Source organism: Ambystoma mexicanum, chromosome 1q (assembly GCF_040938575.1).
Source record: "Ambystoma mexicanum isolate Mex_15411 chromosome 1q, UKY_AmexF1_1, whole genome shotgun sequence".
NCBI classification, from domain to species: Eukaryota; Metazoa; Chordata; class Amphibia; order Caudata; family Ambystomatidae; genus Ambystoma; species Ambystoma mexicanum.
The window spans coordinates 1,253,224,931-1,253,247,424 of record NC_090922.1 but is presented as its reverse complement, the minus strand read 5'-3'; the positions used below and the strand labels follow the sequence as shown (position 1 = coordinate 1,253,247,424).

General features: G+C 50.0%; 1 protein-coding gene across 1 annotated transcript in view; it reads right to left on the bottom strand.

The window, feature by feature from the left end:
- Positions 1 to 2,079: 2,079 nt before the first annotated feature.
- C1QH1orf87 (chromosome 1q C1orf87 homolog) overlaps positions 2,080 to 22,494 on the bottom strand; it is a 333,284-nt gene continuing 312,869 nt past the window's right edge. Inside the window, exon 8 of the mRNA XM_069642765.1 lies at positions 2,080 to 2,232. Coding sequence (XP_069498866.1) covers positions 2,080 to 2,232 — 153 coding nt within the window. The remainder of the gene's footprint in view (positions 2,233 to 22,494) is intronic.

Here is a 22,494-nt window from a genome sequence, read left to right as displayed (position 1 = left end):
TGACCCAGGGTGCCATAGGTCACAGTGAGTATTATGCCAGGTTAACTCACTTGCCCCCATATTTAGTGACCCCCGAACGATGACCAGCTCGCTGGCAAACTGAGGGCACACCTTCTCTATGGCCAGCATTGACATGAGCTCATCTAGATCACTGCACATAGTGTGCTCTATATACACACGTACCCTATGTGTGAATGCCACTCACCTCATGCACCTCTCACGTCCTCATGCAGCGGGAGCCCCCATCATAAAATGATGCAAGACTGCCTACACATGTTATGCTGAACACAGGTTAATAAGTGAAACAGGCCACAACAAACCTATTGAACTCCTAGGCAGAAGTGATCTGGCCAAATGTCGGAGGCCTCTGGTGAGCTTATTTTCAGGTTTGTTGATTTGACACAGAAACGGTTTGTTTTTTTGTACAATTTCACATTTTCTTCTGTGCATCCTGATTAACAAGTTGCACATTTTTCTGCTGGGTTTATTTTGATTCTTTAAAAATACAGTAGTAATCCCAGATGATATTTTTTTAAGATGTCATCAATCAGTGTTCCAGTACTTGTATCATGCCACTGATGATGGTGACAAATGAAGCTAGAATCATTCTCCTTTTGCATGACATCTTATTATATAGATGTTTAAAACAAATATTGTGAGGTTTGGTTGATATGTGATTTGCCAATGCTAGGTGTAGCAAACAGGTCATTTTAGTTCATGAACGTCAAACATTCACAAATAATTGCACTTTGTTGTACCACTTGAACTGAAAAACAATGTGGCTAAGTGCAGAAATTGAAGGTCAAATCTTAGCATCACCTCCTGACCTATGTATGTGATACTGTGTGTTTCATTTAGTCCAATAGTGCATATCCTGATAACATTGCCAGTATCTAATTATTTAAAAATTGCCATGTCCTAAGGTTGACTTGGTAATAGGTGGGCACCCTTCAAAAAAGCCTCACGTTTTACTGCGTATAGTGTTGCTTTATATATAATATTAGTGACCATTGATATATTGCACATCACAATGGCATTTGTTTCTTTGCTCACTAATGACAAACCAAATTGAAACCGTGGTCTCCTCTGGTTGCAGTTTACCGTTGGATACCTGCACCATCCTAGTAACATCTCATTCATATCTGTTCACATCTGCATCCTGTGAATGTGCTGCTCTGATTTCAATTCTGTCTCTATACTGAGGTATTTATACCTTTTTCACTGTTACTGATTTTTCGCCTGCATCTATAGCACAGCCCATGTCTCTTCTTTACGGCTTCTATTGATAAAAAAAAATGTCCTAGAATACAGGTATCCTCCTCGTGAACTGCTAATGTTGCCCTTGAAATGCTACTTGTTTATTATTCTGATTAAAGAAAGGAGGAAGTGGCTACATTTCCACGCTTATTTTAAACGCTACCAGGGCAGCATATCAAGTTATGAGGGTATGCAGTGATAAAATCGCGGCAAAAATTTCGCCTATACATAAAATCGCAGCAAAAATACTGTGGTTTGACTCGGTAAAGGTGAACCCTGTTATACCATTTAAGAGGAGCAGGGGCTGCGGGGGTGTCCCCTGCTCCCCTTAAAAGGTATAATGGGTTCGAGGGTTGCGGGGCTGTCCCCTGCATCCTTTACGTGGATTGCGGCTGCAAAACCTCAGCATGTTTGCTACGATATTTTGTAACCACAGCAATTTTTGCCGTGATTTTAACACATGGAACCGTTATGAGCTGTGAAAGCGATGAGAGGTGACGACCAGAAATTATTAATCCCTTAATTTCTTTGCTTCGTTGGGGCCCTAAATGTGCCCAAGCCCCTACAATCGGTTAAAATGGCCCTATCCTAGGCTAGACCAAGCCCAAGTTCTGGCGTGAACCCATCTATGCTCCCAAGTCGTCTCAGAGTTGCAGGCTGGTGGCAGGGTCCATTATGCGAGAAGAGACACCACTGAAAACCTCATACATTTGCTTGACTCATTGAAAATGTTTTCCCCACTGCAGGCCAGATCGTCCTCTGTCACTGTTGCCGGCATGTATGCAAATCCTTACATCCTAGCACAAAGCGATAACTACCAGATCAAAATGCACACCACTCACTTTGCCTGGGATAGATTTGTAAGATATCCACTTGCCTTATTCGGTCCTTTACACACAAATGTGGGTTGCAGAGCACTTCTTTGAGCAGGCCAGGAGAAACGGTGAGTCCATGCTGCTGGCAGACCAACACGATCTGAAAAATGTGACACCGATAGGCTTAATCAGCTGTGACAACAGTGCTTGTATAAGTTTACATTCTATACGTGTTTTTATGGAAGGAAATTACTCCATGGTAATTTACTTCGACATTATTACTTTTGAGGCAGTAAATATATATTTTTTGTTATAAGGATTAGGGGTTATAGAGTGGTTTGGGGATGGAGGGTCGAAGTGATAGTGGGGGAGCAGGGGTGAAGTATGAGGGGTACCCCCTTAAAACACTAAATTCAATGTTATCCTGAGAAAGCTAAATTACCAATGAGTAATTTACTTCGATAAAACCACATAGAACTGCTTAATTATAAAAACAGCACGCAACCACAACCATGTAAAAGCTGAATAAAAGCGCTCATGCTGTTAATGAGAACAATGCCAGGGGGGAACAGAAACCCACCATTTGAGTACTTTCAAAATACAATAAGTTATGTCTCTGCTCCAACACCATATGGATAATGGGCAGAACGCATGGGAGCTAAATGTGGGTGAGGGGAAGAGACCGCAAGCGGAAGAAATTAGGAAAGGAGAGAGAGAAGTAACATGTTCAGCGATTCATGAAGTTAATAGAAATGAAGGTTTTCCTGTTTGAATAGAAAAGCTGTCATGTCTTTCATCCATTCTGCCAATCATATCCCCCCTGAGAGACAGAACAATCGGGCGATGAAGAGGATCCGTCCCAACGCACCACTCCTAGCGCTTTCTGTAGTGCCGCTCCTGGCCCCGGAAATTGCGCTGGCTCCACCTGACACCATCCAACTGTTCGCTGCCGGCAACCGGCCTACAACACTATCAGCCTCATCAGCAGTTAGGCGGTAAGTGGTAACATTGGTGGCAACTGAGTTACCACCAATTTTACCACTATGCCAAATTATGAGGTTGGGTTTTGAGTAGAGGATTTACCTCCAGGAAAACCCTAGAGATAAATCTTCCCACTCAATGCTGAAAAATCGTCAGAATTGGCAGAATTACTGCAGCGGTAATTCTGCAAAAAAAGCCCCATTGGGTCCAATGAAATCAAAATAAATGGGTAAGTACAACACCACCTGACCAAGTGGCGGTAACGGTAATTCCTTAGGGCAATTTTTTGGCAGATTTACCACAAAATGTCCACCTAACTCGTAATGAAGTCCCTACTCTGATGAGTGACTCTGCTATGGAACCTCCCTGCGCTAATCCGTGGCATGAACTCTCTACTACAGCACAACAGTGCAGCCCAAAAGGGTCCAAAACACTTCTCTAGCAACATAACGCTGCTGCACACACTCCGCCGCTCCCAGCCAACGCATACACTCTCCACTGCGGTAATACACGGTGAGCTTCCCACGTTTATTACTCACTGAAATGTACAAACATTTTGTCCAACTTCCAGTTACTGCTCCAGATACGTGAACTGATATGTAAGCTGATGAGGCACTGCCCTGTTTGGCAGACATGCTACCCCATTCCTAGAGCATCGCTCTTTCGTAATCCACCACCATCTGAACTGGTGCCTGAAGCTGACCACGTCGAAGGTGAACTGAATGGGTCGTAGACTGCCACGACTTCATCAAAGCTATGGGTGACAACGATGATGCTGCCATGACTGACATTTTCACCAACTTTGTAAGATGCAAGATGAAGAGCACTATTAAAACCCTTCCTGATGTTTACAAGCAATCCTATGACTCGTTAGTAACAGCCCCTAATGGCAAACTCATCCCCCAACTTAACAGATACTGTAAACACCATTCCTTTAATAGTGCTGGAAATGTAAAAAAATGTTTACTGGGGGAACCCGCTCCTCCTTGGGGTGGTGCGCTTAGGAGGAGGGGACGGGACGAATGGGCGTGGCCCCCAGCCGGCCGCAATACAGTGGGCCTCATTAGAAGTTGGGTGGTATTCCAGTGGTAAATCTGTCGGAATACCGCCCAATGGAATTACTGTTACCGCCACTTGGTCCGGCGGAATCATCGCTGGATTACAAGTGAGTGTGGCAGAGTTAATTCATGGGAATTTGTGGTGTAATTTCTGCAGTGGTTTTGCCGATTTTCGGCAGAAAGCGGGAGGATTTACCTCCAGCATGATGCTGCAGGTAAATCCCCCACTCCAGGACCAAACTTGTAATATGGCAGTTTGAGAAAAGTGACAGTAATTCTGCTACCACCAATTTTTCCCCCTCACCATCATACTTGTTTTGAAGCCCAGTATCTCTTCATAGAACCCAATCCTGGAGATTTGCATAAAGAGCATTGTGGGCATTTCATATAGTGATTCAGTAAGAAACCCTTTTGAGCAAATAATGGAAGTTGGGCTCTGCAGTTTTGACTGGTCACACTATTCACCCTACGAAAAAAGTGTCTGTACATTATAGGACATATATACCAGTTTCAACATATACAACAAGTATGTGAGGCTTTGTCTTTTTCTGTATTCAGATTATGCAAAGACTACTGAATGTGTCTGCTTGTTGAAATAGTGGGTTGCTCATGCATGCAGCTTCAGGACAGATCTCACTAGGAGTGTCCTATTCTGAAGCAACGCTCCGTGAGTATTGTGGGCATGTCCCTGGGTCTGGGGACAGGGCTTCCACTGGCAAAACAAGTCTTGCCAGAGCGCCGTTCAGTCCCATTTCCTGCATTGGCCTTTAACCAATGCAGCCAATAACCTCAGGAAACCGTGGAGGAATGTGTCCTCCTACAAAAGCAGGTAACTCACTGCCAATTTTTTCTGATGAGGAAGCCATCCGCCTATGTATCCGCGCAGTCCTTCACCTTTTGGAAGCATTTACTAAAGAAACCACTACCCATTTCTGAATTAATTGATCGTGCCCGCATATATGAAAGTGTCGACTCTCAAGGGGCTGCAATGAAATCACTGAAGAAACCTGACTTATTGCTGCCATGTCCGCCAGACCGTGTCCTCTCTGCCCACAAGACAGACTATCACAGAGAAATCCAGACGATACCAAGGGAAAATCATGCTCCTAATGCAGGTTCTCTTTTCCATACAATGGCCCATGCCCAATCCTAGGACAGACCTGTGGAAAATGCAATAGACTAACGGGCCGATTCATGGAATAAATGTGTGCCGAAAAGGGGCGCGCAAACGGGAAAATCACAGCGCAAACGTGAAAATCGCAGCGCACGCGTGCCAAAGCCGCGCACATCGATTCATGGAATTCAGTGCGTGTGTAAATCCTGGGATGTGCGCTAAAATCGTGGGTGGCGCACACGGGCACACACGTCATCAAACGGCGTATGCTACATGCACAGGGAAAGCGCACATAGCGCAGAGCACACAACAAAAGTGGGCGGAACACAGGGCGTAACATGCGGAATGGAGAACAACACGCGAAAATGTGGGTGTTACGGGGGAAGTACAGGAGGTAAATGCTCGCAACGCCCACACGCATGCCAACAACACGTATTCATGGAATCGAACAGGGGAAAGGCGTGCGCCAGTGGTCGTGGGACACCGCAGGAGGAGGAGGATAGCCAGGCACTGCATTTTTTTACCCAGGACCTGCCTTTTTGGGATGCCTGATGACCAGGTGTATGGGAGGTACAGGTTTCCACCACACATAATCCTAGAACTGGTCAGGAAGTGGGAGGATGACCTCACATCACCCACCCTCTGCTCCCAAGCACTGAGCCCCTTGGAAAAGGTGCTCAATGTACTGCACTTCTTGGCTACTGGGTCATTTCAGCGGACAAGTGCCATAGTGGGGGGTGTGTCACAGGCCACGCAGTCACGCTGCCTACATCAGGTGTTGGCCATCATGACTGCACGCCCCTTAGTCCGCAGGCCCATATACATGCCCAGAACACCTGCAGAAAGGCAGGCCGTGGTGCAGGACTTTTACGGGGTGGCTCACTTCCCCAAAGTGCTTGGTGCCATTGATTGCACCCATGTGGCTCTACGTCCTCCCAGGGCCACTGAGCACATACATCGAAACCGCAAGCACTGGCATTCAATCAACGTGCAGGTAGTATGTGATGCCAAGGGAATAAACACTTCAGTATATGCCAACTATCCAGGGTCAAGCCATGATAGTTTCATTTAATATAATAATAATATAATAATATAATAATTTACAGAATGTCACCCCTAAACCGGGACCTGGAAGCTGGGCGGCATGGCGAAACATGGCTGATTGGTGAGTATAAATGCCTCTGTACATGCATGCATGCCAGATACTGAGTAATGTCACAACCCCACTAATGATACCCATCATCACCTCCCCAGGGGACAGTGCCTACCCTCTGAGCACCCACATGATGACGCCAATTCGAAACCCCACCACACCACCTGAGGTAAGTTACAACACAGCCCATATTGCAACCCGGGGCATAGTGGAGCACACATTCGGAGTGCTCAAGTCACGCTTTCGCTCCCTTGACCGCTCTGGTGGGCAGCTGCTATACGCACCCCCAGTAGTGTGCAGGATCATAGTGGCAGCATGTGTCCTGCACAATGTTGCAACATGCCGGCGCATGCCGATGGACATGGTGGTGCCCCCACATCCCCAACCACATGCACGGCCGATGCGTATGGGAGGTGAAAGGGCACGTGGTGAGGCAGCCGTACCCAGCTTGTGGCAAATTACTTCACCTAAAATCCCACCCCTGTGGAGTGCACACAGGCCTGGCACATACCAGCTGACAATCAATGATGATGACAAAAGGGACAGTCAACTATCACAACCATGCCAGCCTGAGATTGTTCACTTGGAAGTGTTACATTGTGTGCATCCCTACCTACTTAAAGACACCCAATGCTATGTCACAAAAAGACACACATTCATGCAGCAGGAATGATTACCCCCTTGAAATACCACATCAAAATAGTGCCATGTCACCTAACCCCCTCCCCATCTCAGCTACCCAACACACCATGGCATGGCATGCAATGTGAAAGCAACTAAATGAATGCACAACACATGACTCAAGTGTCACAAAGTGCAATGTCCCTAATGTAAACAGTCCACAGACAATGTGCTCTCAGTAATCAATAAGAAACACCACACATGAACAAATACTTACCAGCAACACAAAACAGCAGCACAGGATGAAAGCATGGCAACATATGACAGCAAAAAATTAAAGTAGTGCAAGTCTCACAACCTGACTAAGGCAGCACATCGACCCCTTCCAACTGCAGAGTGTTGCTGTCAGACAAATGTCTAAGTGTACTGCATACAACATGAACTGCATCTGCAAAGGAGACGGCCTTGTGAAGACATGAAGAACCTACATGTATATAAGGAGAAAGACATGGATGCACAAGCACATATCAATACACCATGCAGTGTAGAATCCAACAACAACCCCACTAGGGATGTACACACAGTTTTGACTACAGACTGCCCACACAACTCATGGGAGCCCAATGTCACTGTGTAAGTTACTGTCACTTGGTCACACCCTTTGCAAGCCCATGGAAAGGGGAAGAAGGAGGGGTGTGTGTGTCAGGAAACCAAGGATCTAACCCAAAGACAGGACAAGCCTGCATGTGCCCAGCTGGAATACACAGAGGATGCCCACGGGAGCAACACACTGTAAAAAAATTAAAAATGGCCATGTGTGGACCGGGGGGGGGTGGAGGCCACCCAGGAGGCACGAGTTACAGGGTGCATCCCAACACTCACATGTGTGGATGTTGAAAAAAAAAACCCTCCATGGGCTCATGGCCTGCACCGCTACGCTACAGTGGGAGAACTGCCGTCGCTGTCATCACCCTCTACTGCTACATCAGGAGGTGGCTTGATATGGGAGGCAGCCCACGCAAAGCCCTGGTATGGTCCTCCATGGCAGCAAGCATGCGGGTCTGGAAGGTTTGGTTCTGCAGGATGATGGTACGGAGATCCCCATGCAGCACCTCATGGGTAGCATGCATTTTTGCCTGCATGGCCTCGCGTGATGCTCGGATCGCCTGACGGGTTGCCTGGAGCTCAGCTGACAGTGAACGTGTGAACTGCTCCAGCTGCTGTTCTGACCTAAAATTCCGGGAAACCTCAAGTTCACCCAGAGTATCTCTGAGGGACCCATGCTCTAACCTCAGGGCTTCCCTGTGGGCCTGTGTCTCTACAGATATGTCTGCACGCAGAGTCTCCAGTACAGCCCGTCGGTCCCTGTTGGACGCCAATATGTCCTCCCTGTGTGAGTGGCAATTGGAGTCTGTTGCCTGCTGCTGGAGCTCCATCTGCCTTTCAGGGGGGGAATGGAAGTGGCCACCCTATCCATTGCCTGAGCCATCATTTCACACGATGCCCCCTGTTGTGCTGCTATACTGTACATGGAGCTCTCCCACACAGTATTGCCTGGTGGCGCACGGCCACCGCGTTGGCAGGCACCACACCTGTTTGGGGCAAGGCGATCTGCACATTGCTGTGCTGGCACTGCCTGAGGCTGCAGGACTGCATTCCTCCTTTAATCTTCTGGCCCAGGAACAGGAGCAAATATTGTGGAGTGTGACCCTGCATCCGTAACCGCCACAGGCAGACTTTCCAACACTGAAATCCCCATAGAGGGGTCTACCGCTGATGCAGGTGCGTTGGACAGAACAGCATCCCTGCCAGAAACACTCACTTGCGATGGCACATATGTCTCACTGTCCGATTCAGCACCTGATTCATAGAGGTCTGTGGAGGTGTACCCAGAGACACCCGTGGACAATATGGTCTGCAGGAGGATTGGGTTTTCACCCACCACCACCCCACGTCTTCCACTGGTGCCCGGTTGTGGCTGAGATTCCTCCTGGGTCTGCACCACCTCCTCCTCAACAACAGCATCAAGTGCCTCATCACCTACAAAAACATGAAAGACAACAAATGGAAACAGGCATGAGCACCATAGCACACACATAGGCCTTACGAGGCAGAGATCCAGTACATAAATTGCACATGTCCCACATGACTATAACCCTGGCATGCATGCACTGTCAATGAGTTGGAAGGGTAGGCAAAAAGCACACACTGAGGACACCAAGATGGAAAAGCAACACATGCGCAGCATGCTGGATAGCACTGGCAGCACACATTAGCCTGTGAGTGGCATGTCCAATACACATACATGACACATGCCATCACACAGATGTCATGTAGCATAGCCATGGTACATTTGACAAGTACAGCCATATGGTAGAAAATCAGTACTGTCATACATCCATGTGAGACGGACATGATGAGATGAAACATGCAAAATAGTGTGACAAAACACACATGTGCCACACGCTGCAACAGATCCAGTGTTCACTGATACAGTGATGGCAGGCAGATGAATACATCAATGGTTGGTCACTTCAACATGACAGAAGACAACAGTCATGTTCAACATTCAAACATGGCCCAAAAATGATTGTGTGCAGCCCATTACTCAATCAGCCTGAATGGTTAAATCATTCCCATAACAAGGTAATAAATGTGGCCCATTGTGGGGTGTAATGTATGACAGAAGTATGTCACATATGTGGCAGTACGTCAAAATAATGTGTCCTAAAAATGGCAAGGATTTAAACAATCAGGCTGAATGAACAGGAAAACATTTTGAACAATGTAGTTGCAAGATGACAGTTGAAGGGCAACTGCAGTAATCTGGTGCAAATTGGCAACTGTGGTCAGAAGGGATACTGTCATACCCAAACCCAAGGCCAGGGAATGGTTTTGAGGGACCACATCGGTGGCCCATACCAGTCATGACTACACAGCCTCACCTAGCACTCAATCAGAACACATCACCCAAGCAACATACACATGGATTGCACACACATGCATGGGCACTCACCGGACAATGCTTCAAAATCTGGTAGGTCTCCCACGCCTCAGATCTGTTCCTCTGTGACAAAGGGTCCAATGACAGACTCATGTTCAGTCAGTTGGTCGTCCTCTGGTGGAGACCCACCGCCAGTCACCAGAGTAGAGTCATGATTGGAAGCCAGCTTGTGCTTTGCTCTGCGTTTCGGGTCATTCCACCGCTTATAGCAATCATCAGCTGTGTGCCTCACAAATCCAAGGGCACTAATGTGGTCCGCGATGGTCTGCCAGTGGGCCCTACGTTGAGCAGGCGTAGTCTTTCACCCTGCAGTCACCACCATTTCGCGGCTATGTGCCAACACATAGACCACAAGTGCATCTAGTTCGGCGTCATTGAAGCTAGGCTTCCTTGACGTGCCGGAGTGTGTAGCCGTGTCTGAGGTCCCAGCCTGTAGTGCAAGAGCACCCTTCTTCTTCTTGGAAGGTGGTGCGGATACTGAGTGGCTTACGCCGCTCTGGTTGGTAGGGGCAGAAGCGCAGGTGGACTGGGTACTTGAAGTTTGCAAAGGCACAATGACCAAAGGTCTCAATGCAGGCATTGGCTGCAGGCGGATGTTGGTAGGACCAACTTCGGTGTGAAGGACTTGGACCGACACTGTCCCGGCTGGGAGACTCAGAGCTAGGGTGGATTGAGCTGCAGCTGCCCCTGCAGCCTCCTCACCCTGGCTACTTGGGGCAGCAGATGACATTGCTGCCCCAGCTCCACGTGGCCTGGTGACAGCAACTTTCACCGCCACACGTGGCTTAGACTTGGTGACACGGAAGTCAGCCTGGGAGTCATCCTGTGCCGGTTCAGTTGACAATATGGGCCGGTTTAACAAGGGCTGAGCTGGGATGGTGTCAGCTACATTTCCCACAACCATTGAGGGTGCGGGGGGGGCATAGGTGGGCCCGATTGGTCCTCCACACACTGGTCTCTTGGGCCACCCTGCACATCCTGGCCATATCCCCTACCGCGCCCACCTTTTGGAGGTCGGCCACCTTTGCCTCCCTTACTGCTTGGTCGCCTCCAAACCATGCAGTAAACAATTGTCCTGGGCAATTGAGGTGAAAGGGGTAGGGTACTAGATGGAATTCGTACCCTAGTGCTCTAGCAAGGCTGTCTGTCACCCCTGGGGGAAGATGACGGGTCACACAACGCACAGACACCCCGAAAATAAAATTAAACGTGCACGCAACCCCTGGTAGACCACGTGCGTGGAAAAATGAACCCGCACTACGCTGTGGCACCCAGAAACACAATAATAAGAATACGCGTGATACACACAGCCTACAATGACCTCTGAAGGGGTACGCGACACACAGGGGCAACCACAGTTGGAAACTACGTGCGCGACTCACCGTCTGCCTGGAAAAAGAACGTGAAAAAGCAACACCCCCGCCAAAAGAAGAAATGAACGCTGTCTGAGTAAACAGGGAGTACGAACTGGAACCGTTGTGAAGTAATCGCGTGTGAACCGACAAGAAGTACAAGAATCACCCGTTCGCTCTCCACAAAAAGCACGTACAAGAAAATGGCGTCCTATGCGTACCTTTTAAGCCAGCCCACACGTGCCACGTCACTTACGCGTGTACGCGCTAAGGGCCTTTCCTCCAATTACACGCTGACGTGCACTTTTTTCACTGCCAAATCACTCCATATCAAGCTGGCCACGGGACAACACAGGGAAGACTACGCTCCTGCCCAAAAGGCCATTTTCCTGCCCCCCAGAGCCCTGAGCACGCTCCCACCTGCCATCTACTGCTGCCTGCCTGCCTGCTGCCCATGTGCCCTGCTATTTGGTGCCTGCACGTCAGCCATCTGCAGGGGTCCAGTTGCTGTGTCCACCCCTGCTGGAACAGAAGACTCCCGACTGGGATACCATCGCTCCACAGCCCAGCCCCAGGACCCAGTTGCCCACCCACACCTGCCTTGGGGGTCGCCATGTTGGGGCAAACACCATCTGAGACCACTGGGGACCCCCAGCCAGAGAGGCAGAGGGCTACCAGCTTCAGCAACAAGGAAGTTGGTGTCCTGGTGGAGCAAGTCCTGGGGCATTATGATGCCCTCTTCATACCATTGCGCGCCAACAAGGAAGGACGGGAGAGGATCTGGGAGGACGTAGTGGTTGCCATCAATGCGGAGGGGGTGGCAACCCGCGACATCAAGCACGCCCGGAAGTGCTGGGAGGACTTCAGGTCCAGGAGCCTCAGCAAGGCCCGGTGCCTCATGAAGGCAGAGGATGCAGAGGGGTGCTGTGTCAGCCTGAGCAACATCCAGATGAGGGTCCTGGAATGCATTAGCCCAGCGCTCCACGCCCAGGCCCTTGACAGGCAGACCTGTCTGGAGTTGAGCGGTAAGTGGCCATGCATTGCTGTGTGAAACAGGGCATGTTGCAGTGTGCTGGTAGTCAGCTGCTTGCCTGTATGTGTGACATGGGCCATGTATGGATGTGTGTGTGCAGGGACATCATGGTGTTGCATGTGAGACCAGTCATGCTGGAACCACATGGATGGTGCATGTGTTCCGATGCAACATGGGGAGGTGCATGCGGAATGCACACATGAATGTATGCCTGTCTCTGTTCTTGGACATGGATGAGGGGTGGGAGATGGTTGCTGCTCTCATGTACATGTATGGTGTACATGTCTGTTGTTAGGGAGAATTCTCTTATAAGGCTAATTTCCCAAACCTAGTGAGTCCCCCAGCAGCTTTGCTGGATTTTTGGGGTTTGTTTTTTTCTCCTGCTAAGAGTGAGACTCTTTAACTCCCACTCTTAGGCATGATTTGAGGTATGTCTCTTCTGACTATTTGTGTGATTTTGGGCTATGGGGTCTTTTACTCCATAGGGCATCATCTATTTTTTGTGTATATGTTGCACAGCACCCTCAGTGCAGTAACATAGGGGTGTCATAGTGACCCCCAAACATAGACTCCATACCCTGGGACTGACTACTGTCTCCCAGGGCATGTAAAGTCACCATTGACTTTACTAGTCCTAAATTGTGAACAGAACCAGTACAAACCATCATATTGTGGAAGTACTGGAAGGGGTTAATTATATTGCCCCTGGGTCTGTTTTCAAGGGGGCACTGTCCAGTCCCCCCTTGCCGAGTTTCTGGCTGGTGGCAGTGGTTACCACGCAAAATATTCCAGCGGAATATTTCCTATGGGATTTTCCCATTGATTTTAAACGCACCACTTTTTTGTGCAATGTTAAAGATACCGCTGGTTTATTTATTTAATATTAAATTCACGGTTGGGTCTTTTTGCAAGAACTCTTTTCTAAAATGGGGTTTGTGTCCGTCTCTGTAACTCTGACCAAGGTCGAGCCATTTGTTCCACTTTTTGGGAGCCCTCCAAATGGTTCCACTCTGCCTGGGTTCCACAGAATGTGTGGGGATGGGAATTGGCACCCTGGACTGCGTTGCCTTAGCAACTCAAGTCGCACTCTATTCTGATTGGCCCAGTGGTGAGCCGCCCGGCTCACCACTTAGCATGTTTGAGTGACAGCTAGGCTGTTGAATGGGGTTTTTTCTGCATAAAAGCAGGTCTTTTGGGACTGGAACTTCAGAAGTCGCCACAGGACCTAAGAAATCCGAAGAGGGAAGAAGCTGAGCCATCTGCAACGACGACACCCCCGGTGGAGCCCTGCTGCAACAACCTCACCACTTTCCCGACGACAAGAGGAGATCTTCTGCTGGAAGAGTCTTCTCCCTCTGAGCTGGTGGGATCAACCAGTTCGCCATTTCGCCTTCCAAAGACGTCTCTTGGTCGAATCACCCGTGCCAAGTACCCCGGCGGCCAGATAGCCAAGCTTCACCACTTTGACCGCGAATAAAAGGAACGCTCCTATTACCGACGAACTCCGCGGCTGGTTTCATCCCTGTGCAGTGCATCGACTCCAAGTTTCCTCCTCGACAAGATCTTCTCTTCCCCTGGCAGAATCCATGACTTGCATCCACTGCCAGGAACAACTGCCGCTGCTGGAGCTTCCTCTCTCTTTATGGTACTGTGGTCCACCTGGCCTCCCTTTCTTCGGATTGCTAAAGGTGACCCTTAAATCCTTGGCTTTCCAACTGGGTTGGCTCCAGACCTTCTAACTTTACTTCTTGAACCACCCCAACCTCTTTTGAACACTCTGCAAAGACTTTTAGTGCATTTTAAACTGTGTGATCCTGGGCACATTTCGCTTTGCTCCATTTAAAGTGGGCCTGGCCTATGAACTTTGGCTCTGCAGTGTATACTGCCTTCACTGACTTGCTTTGGACTTAGAGAAGTGTTGGGAATTGTTTTATTTTCATGCTCTGCCTTTTTCTCTCCCTTTAACTTAACTATTGGAGTGCCATCTAGGTTACACGCTCACATCTGTTTTAACAAATAGTGTTGTTTTAACTCTGACTTGTCTAATAGTTATCAAGGGAGGTGTTTATACTTTATCTGACTGTGTTTGAACTTGCTTTTGATTTAGAGTGTTAGTGTATTACCTAAAGTGTGTTTTAAATAAATAATTATATACTTTTGATACAAAGCTCTGGTCAGTGTTTGCTTGTTCCACTGTGTTTTTGGCCCTATTGTGTATACTCTATATACTGCCTTGCTCTTCTTGTGAGAAGTCTGACTGCTCAGCCACAGCTACCAGGTAACTCTGGGTGGTGCAGACTGCTACCAATTGGGTTTACTGCTTACTCCTGTAGTCTTAATCTTTTTGGTGTCTGAGAAGCGTGTGTGTGACTTTGAAACGCCATGGATGCATGACACATGTCCGTGACGATGTGTTGATTCACTTATGCAGTCTAGTCACCCTTGTATCCACAGTGTCTGTGGTGTACGAGCCCTGATGCATGACCCTCCGGTGATGTGTGTGCATGGGATCAGTATGAGCCACGATGCATGTGAGTTTGAAGCCAAACCTTTATGTCAATAGAGGCCCTTGTACATGGATGCTGATGATGATTGCATGCGCCGTGCCTGTTTCTGCATGTGTGTTGCCTGCATTGACCCATGTGTTGTGGAGGGACAGGATGGAAGTGACGTTTGACAGTGCCACTCATGTGTTATTGCTTCCTGTCTAGGGAACTATTGTACAGTACCCTGATGCTTGTGTTCTATGTCTCCCTCTACAAAGGCGACGCAAGGCCCAGCCACCCTCCCAGGAATTGCCATCATCCGGGAGCGAGGGGACTGGTGCCGCGTCTGCCACTACGGCTGTAGCGGAAGGTCCAGGTGAGCCCCCACAGGGGCTTGCAATGGCAGAAGACGGTGCAGAGACATCCAGGTTGGTGTTCTCCACAGAGGAGGAAGAGCCCCCTACTGAGCTGCACATGTGGCCTGGTGGGGGTAGTACCACTGGTGCAAGTGGTGCAGTCCAGGGGCAGGAGGCAGCACAGGTCACCGCGGAGGGGCCTGTGCATTTCGCTGTCCGTGACCCTGTGACTGTACCACCATGCACCAGCAGGGATGCCCCGTCACAGGCCCGTCCGCAGGTAGGGGGGAGGCACACGTCATCTAGCTCTCCACTACCTGCGGACGAGGAGTCCCATGACCGTATGGGCTCTGTCCTGATTGGTGTTGCGTTGCGCACGCGGTCATTCGTGATGACGTGCGTGCTTCCTGGGGGGACCACGCACACCATCACGAAGAGCTGCGTGGCAACGTGGCACAGTTGGGAGGGGCCATGGTCGGAGGTTTCCTACATGTGTTGCGCACTCTGGCGGACCTCTCCTCCTCTGTGGAGACTATGCGCCAGTCGTTTTCTCTGCCGTCTTCCGGCCCAGATTCCACCAGGGCCCCCTGTGGACCTGGCCTGACCGATACAGCCAGCTTGGTGGAAATCCCATCCCTGCCACAGTCGGGAGTCGGAGGTCCAGCAGGGGTGGACACCCCACCAACGGGAGACCAGCAGATGTAGGATGTGCAGGCATCATCGGACAGGGCACAAGGACAGCAACAGCAGCAGGCTCAAGGTGAGAGCGATGATGGCTCGGGGCCAGCAACATCAGAGGGGCAGGCATTGGCCAGAGGGCAGGAGGACCTGGAATGGGAGTGTCTTCCGTGTGGCTGCGGTTGGGCCAGCGGATAGATGCAGAGTGGCGGCGGGCGGAAGAGGCGTGGCTCACCATGGTCAGGGTGGAGTTCTCCATGCGCCGGGCATTGAGGCGGGCTGAGTGCCTCGAGGCAACTCGCAGGGAGGTGGAACAGGCCATGACTGCATCCCTGCGAGACCTCGGGGCCAGGGCAGAGGCCCGCCTCCGGGACATCGACATGGAGTTCGATGATGCCCTGGCCCGGAACATCACAGATGCCCGCCGCCATTGTATATAGTTAGTTAGTGTTAGGTTTCCTTTCTTTTTTTATTTGTTTTGGGACAATTCCCCACGTTTTTGTATAGTTCTTCATTTTTGATAGGTTTCATTTCATTCGTTCGGCTCATGGACCCTGGAATCAATCTTTGTACATAGTTGAACTGTGGATTTATGACATAAAATGTATTTTAAATCACCATGGAACAATGGATTTTAAAATGTACCTTTCATTTGGATTTGCTTTGGTGGACGGAGAGTTTGGACTAACTTTCTTTTCGATTACTTTGGATTGAGACTTCATTTTTTTTTTTTTTTTGGACATGCATTTCTTTTCTTGTTTAAAATATTTTTCATGTTTTCATTCCATTTACTTCATTTTGTGCAAAATACATTTTGATTTATTACATCCATGTGTGGTATTCGCTAATTGGTTTACGGCATGTCACAATGTGGGTTTACACAATCACTGGCACCCAGTGTGTGTGTGTGACGGACATGTGTTGATGTACATAGTTGACTTTTGGTTTGTTTCATGAAATAGGTCTTTCAGTGTGGGGTGGATGGGAAACTTGATTGGATCTCAAGACTGGGGTGGCGTGCAGTGGTATTTTGGTGGACATGAGGCCCATGAATGTGCATCTTTATGACATGTTGGGAGGGGGACATGAGTCGGGGCCTGCTGGCAGGTGCCCGTCAATGCTGGATGGGTGGGGGTGCTGGGGGACCTGAGTTAGGGCCTGCTGGCAGGTGCCCGTCAATGCTGGATGGGTGGGGGTGCTGGGGGACATGAGTCGGGGCCTGCTGGCAGGTGCCCGTCAATGCTGGATGGGTGGGGGTGCTGGGGGACATGAGTCGGGGCCTGCTGGCAGGTGCCCATCAATGCTGGATGAGTGGGGGTGTTGGGGAACATGAGTCGGGGCCTGCTGGCAGGTGCCCGTCAATGCTGGATGGGTGGGGGTGCTGGGGGACATGAGTCGGGGCCTGCTGGCAGGTGCCCGTCAATGCTGGATGGGTGGGGGTGCTGGGGGACATGAGTCGGGGCCTGCTGGCAGGTGCCCGTCAATGCTGGATTGGTGCGGGTGCTGGGGGACATGAGTCGGGGCCTGCTGGCAGGTGCCCATCAATGCTGGATGGGTGGGGGTACTGGGGGACATGAGTCGGTGCTCACTAGTGCATGGTGACATGTGGGCTACCTGGGGGGCATGCCCAGGGTGGATGGGCTGCCTATGGGACATGACCAGGGGTGCATGGTAGTCCACTGTGGTGTGGGCTGCCTGCAGGGGCTGGGGAGGGGGTAGAGGGCACACCTGGGAGGACCCACACTGCCAATTCATGTGTGAAACTCCCGGCGCACCCCTCAGAATAGACGTATCCCGCTCTGCAAGCGGAATCGCGTGTGAAACTCCCCGCGCACCCCCAAGTACACGTACTCCGCACGCACAGGGCCTATCGCGTGTGATTCTCCACGCGCACCCCTCAGAATACACGTACCCTGCTCCCCAAGGCATATCGCGTGTGATTCTCCACGTGCACCCCAGAAATACACGTACCCCGCTCGCACAGGGCCTATCGCGTGTGATTCTCCATGCGCACCCCAGAATACACGTACCCCGCTCCGCAAGGCCTATCACGTGTGATTCTCCACTCGCACCCCAGTAATATACGTACCCCACTCGCACAGGGCCTATCACGTGTGAAACTTCCCGCGCACCCCAGAAATACACGTACCCTGCTCGCACAGGACCTATCGCGTGTGATTCTCCACGCGCACCCCTCAGAATACACGTACCCCGCTCCCCAAGGCCTATCGCGTGTGATTCTCCACACACCCCCCCGAAATACACGTACCCCGCTTGCACAGGGCCTATCGCGTGTGAAACTTCCTGCGCAACCCAGAAATACTCGTACCCCGCTAGCACAGGGCCTATCATATGTGATAATCCACGTGCACCCCTCAGAATGCACGTACCCCGCTCCCCAAGGCCTATCGCGTGTGATTCTCTACGCGCACCCCTGAAATACACGTACCCCGCTCGCACAGGGCCTATCGCGTGTGAAACTTCCTGCGCATCGCAGAAATACACGTACCATGCTCACACAGGGCCTATCGCGTGTGATTCTCCACGCGCACCCCCAAAATACACGTACCCCGCTCGCACAGGGCCTAACGCGCGTGAAACATCCTGCGCACCCCAGAAATACACGTACCCCGCTCGCACAGGGCCTATCGCGTGTGATTCTCCACGCACACCCCCGAAATACACGTACCCCGCTCCCCAAGGCCTATCGCATGTGATTCTCCCCGCGCACCCCTTAGAATACACTTACCCCGCTCTGCAAGCGAAATCACATGTGAAACTGCCCGCGCACCCCACAGTATATACGTACCCGCTCGCCCAAGGCCTATCGTGTGTGATTCTCCACCCGCACTCCCCAAATACACGTACCCCGCTAGCACAAGGCCTTTCGCATGTGATTCTCCCCGCACACCCATCAGAATACACGTACCCGGCTCCCCAAGGCCTATTGCATGTGATTCTCCCCGCGCACCCCTCAGAATACACGTACCCCGCTCTGCAAGCGGAATCGCGTGTGAAACTGCCCGGGCACCCCATAGTATACACGTACCCGCTCACCCAAGGCCTATCGCGTGTGATTCTCCACCCGCACCCCCAAATACACATACCCCACTCGCACAGGGCCTACGCGTGTGATTCTTCACGCGCACCCCCGAAATACACGTACCCCGCTCGCACGAGCCCTGTCACGTGTGATAATTCCAGCGCACCCCAGAAATACACGTTCCCCGCTCGCGTGATTGCAGTGTAACGGACCTGTAAGCTGGTCCAGGGTAGCGCGGCCCTTTGCGCTGCATTGGGGATTTCAATGGCTTTTCCTTGCGCAAGCGGCGTTCTTGGGTGCGTTCTTGGGGGCGTAACTGGCGCTGCAGGATGTTCTCTGCGCCAGCGCTCATTAAGGCTTGGGAATTCCATGAATACGCTGTGCGCCAGAATGCTGTTTAGGGCACACGGCTGGCGCACGATCCCTCTCTGTGCTGCTCGCGTGCGCTGCCTCTGCGCTGAAATCTATGAATTACCATCTAAATCACTTTCAATTAGTCTGCAGAGAAGTTAAGCCTGTCCCCACCCAAAAACAACCCGGCCGGGCTGCATCACACCATACAATGCGCTACATGACTCTGGAATCCCCAGCACATGCTTCAACAGCTATTATGGCACCAAGAGGAGAGGAGAACCTGCTACCTTTATTGAAATATTTGCAAGGAACTTGGGGTTGGTCACCCTGAGTTACCTGGACTCCCTGCTCACTGTGCTCAGAGAGGCACAGCTTCACCTCACTAATGAGACCCAACAAGGCTGAAACACATGTATGGGGTTGCTGTTGGTACTCTTGTTCAGAGCGGAATTGCCATAGCATTTCGGTGCTGGACTGCCCATGTGGGCAGGACAAAGACTGATAAGCAAATGGATATTTCCCATCTATGAAAGCTACAGTGAGCAAAAAGCATGTGCTGCAAACTCTCATCTCAGAGCAGGTTATCATGCCATGTTCTTTCTGGAGAGGAGCGCCTGCTACCTTTTTTGAAATTGTCGCACCAACATACTCTGATACTACAGACCGAATAAGTCTGTCTCATGACAGACACAATCAATACAAATTCCTCTCCCAAAGTATCTCTCACAATTTTTGACATGGATGTACAATTTTTCATTGATACTGGGGCTATGGTCAACATCATGTGTGACCGATAGGATCAGCTTCTCAGGGTGGTGGAAAATCTATAGCCTTCTACTGCTTGCATTTATCAATGGGATGCCACTGTCTATCCTGGGTCAATTCTCATATTATTTTCGACGCAACAAGAGGCATTATTTTTTCCACAATTTAAAGAGTCAGGCTGCTGAACAGCGTCTTCATTTTCTGTATTGCTAAAGCTCTGCTGCTCATTGATATTACCTGTTACCTGTCCACTGATGACTGCCCTGTTGATTTGCAGTCCCAATCACCATCTCACGAATCATTAATGCATACATTTGAACGTTGATCTCATGGTTTAGGCCGACTCTACGGCCCACCTGTCCTTCTCCACATTAACGAAACAGTGCGGCTGGTTCCACAACACCCCAGAAGATTGGGTTTCACCTACAACAACAAAAGGGTCTGAAAAGCTTGACCGACTCCTGGCAGCTCACATCATCAAAGAAGCGATGGGTCCCACTCCGTGGGTCTCCCCGCTTATGGCCGTCCCAAAGGAAGGTGTATGCATCTGGCTGTGCGCCGACATGCGCCTACCCAATACAGCCATTGGGAGAGCATGACACACAGGGCCTAACATTGAAGACATGGTTATCTGTTGTAAGGAATCAGGAGTAAGACATGGACACAGGGATGTCGGGGTGGTTGGCAAAGACGTTTGTTAACCAAAGTAAAAAGGGGTTCAGAGAAAACCCTATCTCGCACTAAGGGGGGATTCTCTGCCTCAACAAAACTAAATGGTGTCCGTGTCAGAAAGTCCAAAGTAATGTTCTCCATCCTATGTCCAAATCCTAGCCTGACCCTTACATGCTAAACTCAATATAAAGTGAAAAAGGAAATGTCTCTTTACCTCTCGAGTGGACACAAGTGACAGACCCTCCTCTGTCAATCGGGTCCACTCTCCTATTATGCGTTCAATGATTTGGATCAACACAATTGGGTGCAGGGCTCAGATTTGCAATCCTTCTGCCTGGTATACTCTACTGCCAGGACTTTCTTGTTATTTGATTGAACCGTCTCTTAGCTCTGAACTTCCTCTCTGTCTAGACCCGGTATTCATCATCCTTTCTTGTTGTCAGTCTTCATTGTTGTCTTGGCGCCCTTAAGCCTACGGGTCCATGGTTTGCACGGTATAAATTATTAAAAGTAAAAGTAAAGAAAATAGTTCACACTGTCAAGGGGTATGACTCTTCCCTTGACCTCTCTCAGATGTCCACAGTTCACAATCTGAAGAGGTCTCACTCTTCCCTTGAGCGTTCCCAGGTTTTCACAGGGTCAAGAAGCAACTCCACTTCTTTTATCCTCTTGATAACACCAGTGGGGATGATTCCCTGGTCACAATATGTCTACATTTAAGTTCCTGGGGGCTTGACTCCCTTCCCATGAATTACACACACTCTAGAAAGTTCAACAAGCCTGAGAGTGAGTTCCAGACCCTCCTCTGTCAGTCCGGTACACTCTTCTGTTTTGCTTTCAATTAAAAAACGTTCCTTCTTTCTCAATGTTAAAGAGTTCCAAGATTTTATATTTGCTTCTTTTAAACATTGGGTCCTTGACCCGTTCCCCTCTGCCTTAGTTTCCCTCAACAAATGTCTCAGCGTCCCAGCTCGTCTGTTCGGCTCACCAAGTTCATACAATTCTGTTCTAACGGTACGCGATACATGCCACAAAGTGCCCCGGTGCCCCAACTTCCCTTTATGGTCTCACCGGCTTCACTCGGCAGCTTCAGCGTCCTTTGGGGTCTTCGGTTCTCCCAGCAGCTTGCTTCCTTGTCTGGCATGCGTCTTGTCAGCTCTCCCATTCCCATGATGCCTCGGACTTCACTCGACAGCTTCGACCGCTCACAGTATTTACGTGGTAAATCTCCCGCTTCAGAGCTTCTTCTGACAGCGCCTCCCGGAGATTCTTCGTTCCACACTGCAGTTTGCTTCCATCGGATTTCCCAACTCACGCAAGGAGTAGTGAGATGTTGTATCTTGTCTTTCCCTGAACCCTGCCCTGTATGCATTGAATGCTGTGAGGGACTGACATGGAATGCTATGTGTGAGAATGTTCTGCTATGAATGGTTCTGTGAATGTCAGTTGAGAAGACGGGTTGACAGAGAGGATACCAGTGGATGTTCTGTCCCTGTAGCTTACTTGATGTGGTCTAATGTATCCCTCTACCCTTTACCTGGAGCTGGAGCATAAGTAAAGATGTTACCAGTTCCTACACTGACACCATGTGTCATGCTTAGCCAGGAATCCACCTTAACATTGGCAACAAGGATGCTGGCTGTGCTAGGGGGACAGCACCAGGTTAGGCAAATGGACATCCTCCGCCTACCAAACCATGAGAAGATCCTCTCTCAGGTAGAAGCGCTCCAGGCTGCATTGGGGGCCACAGAA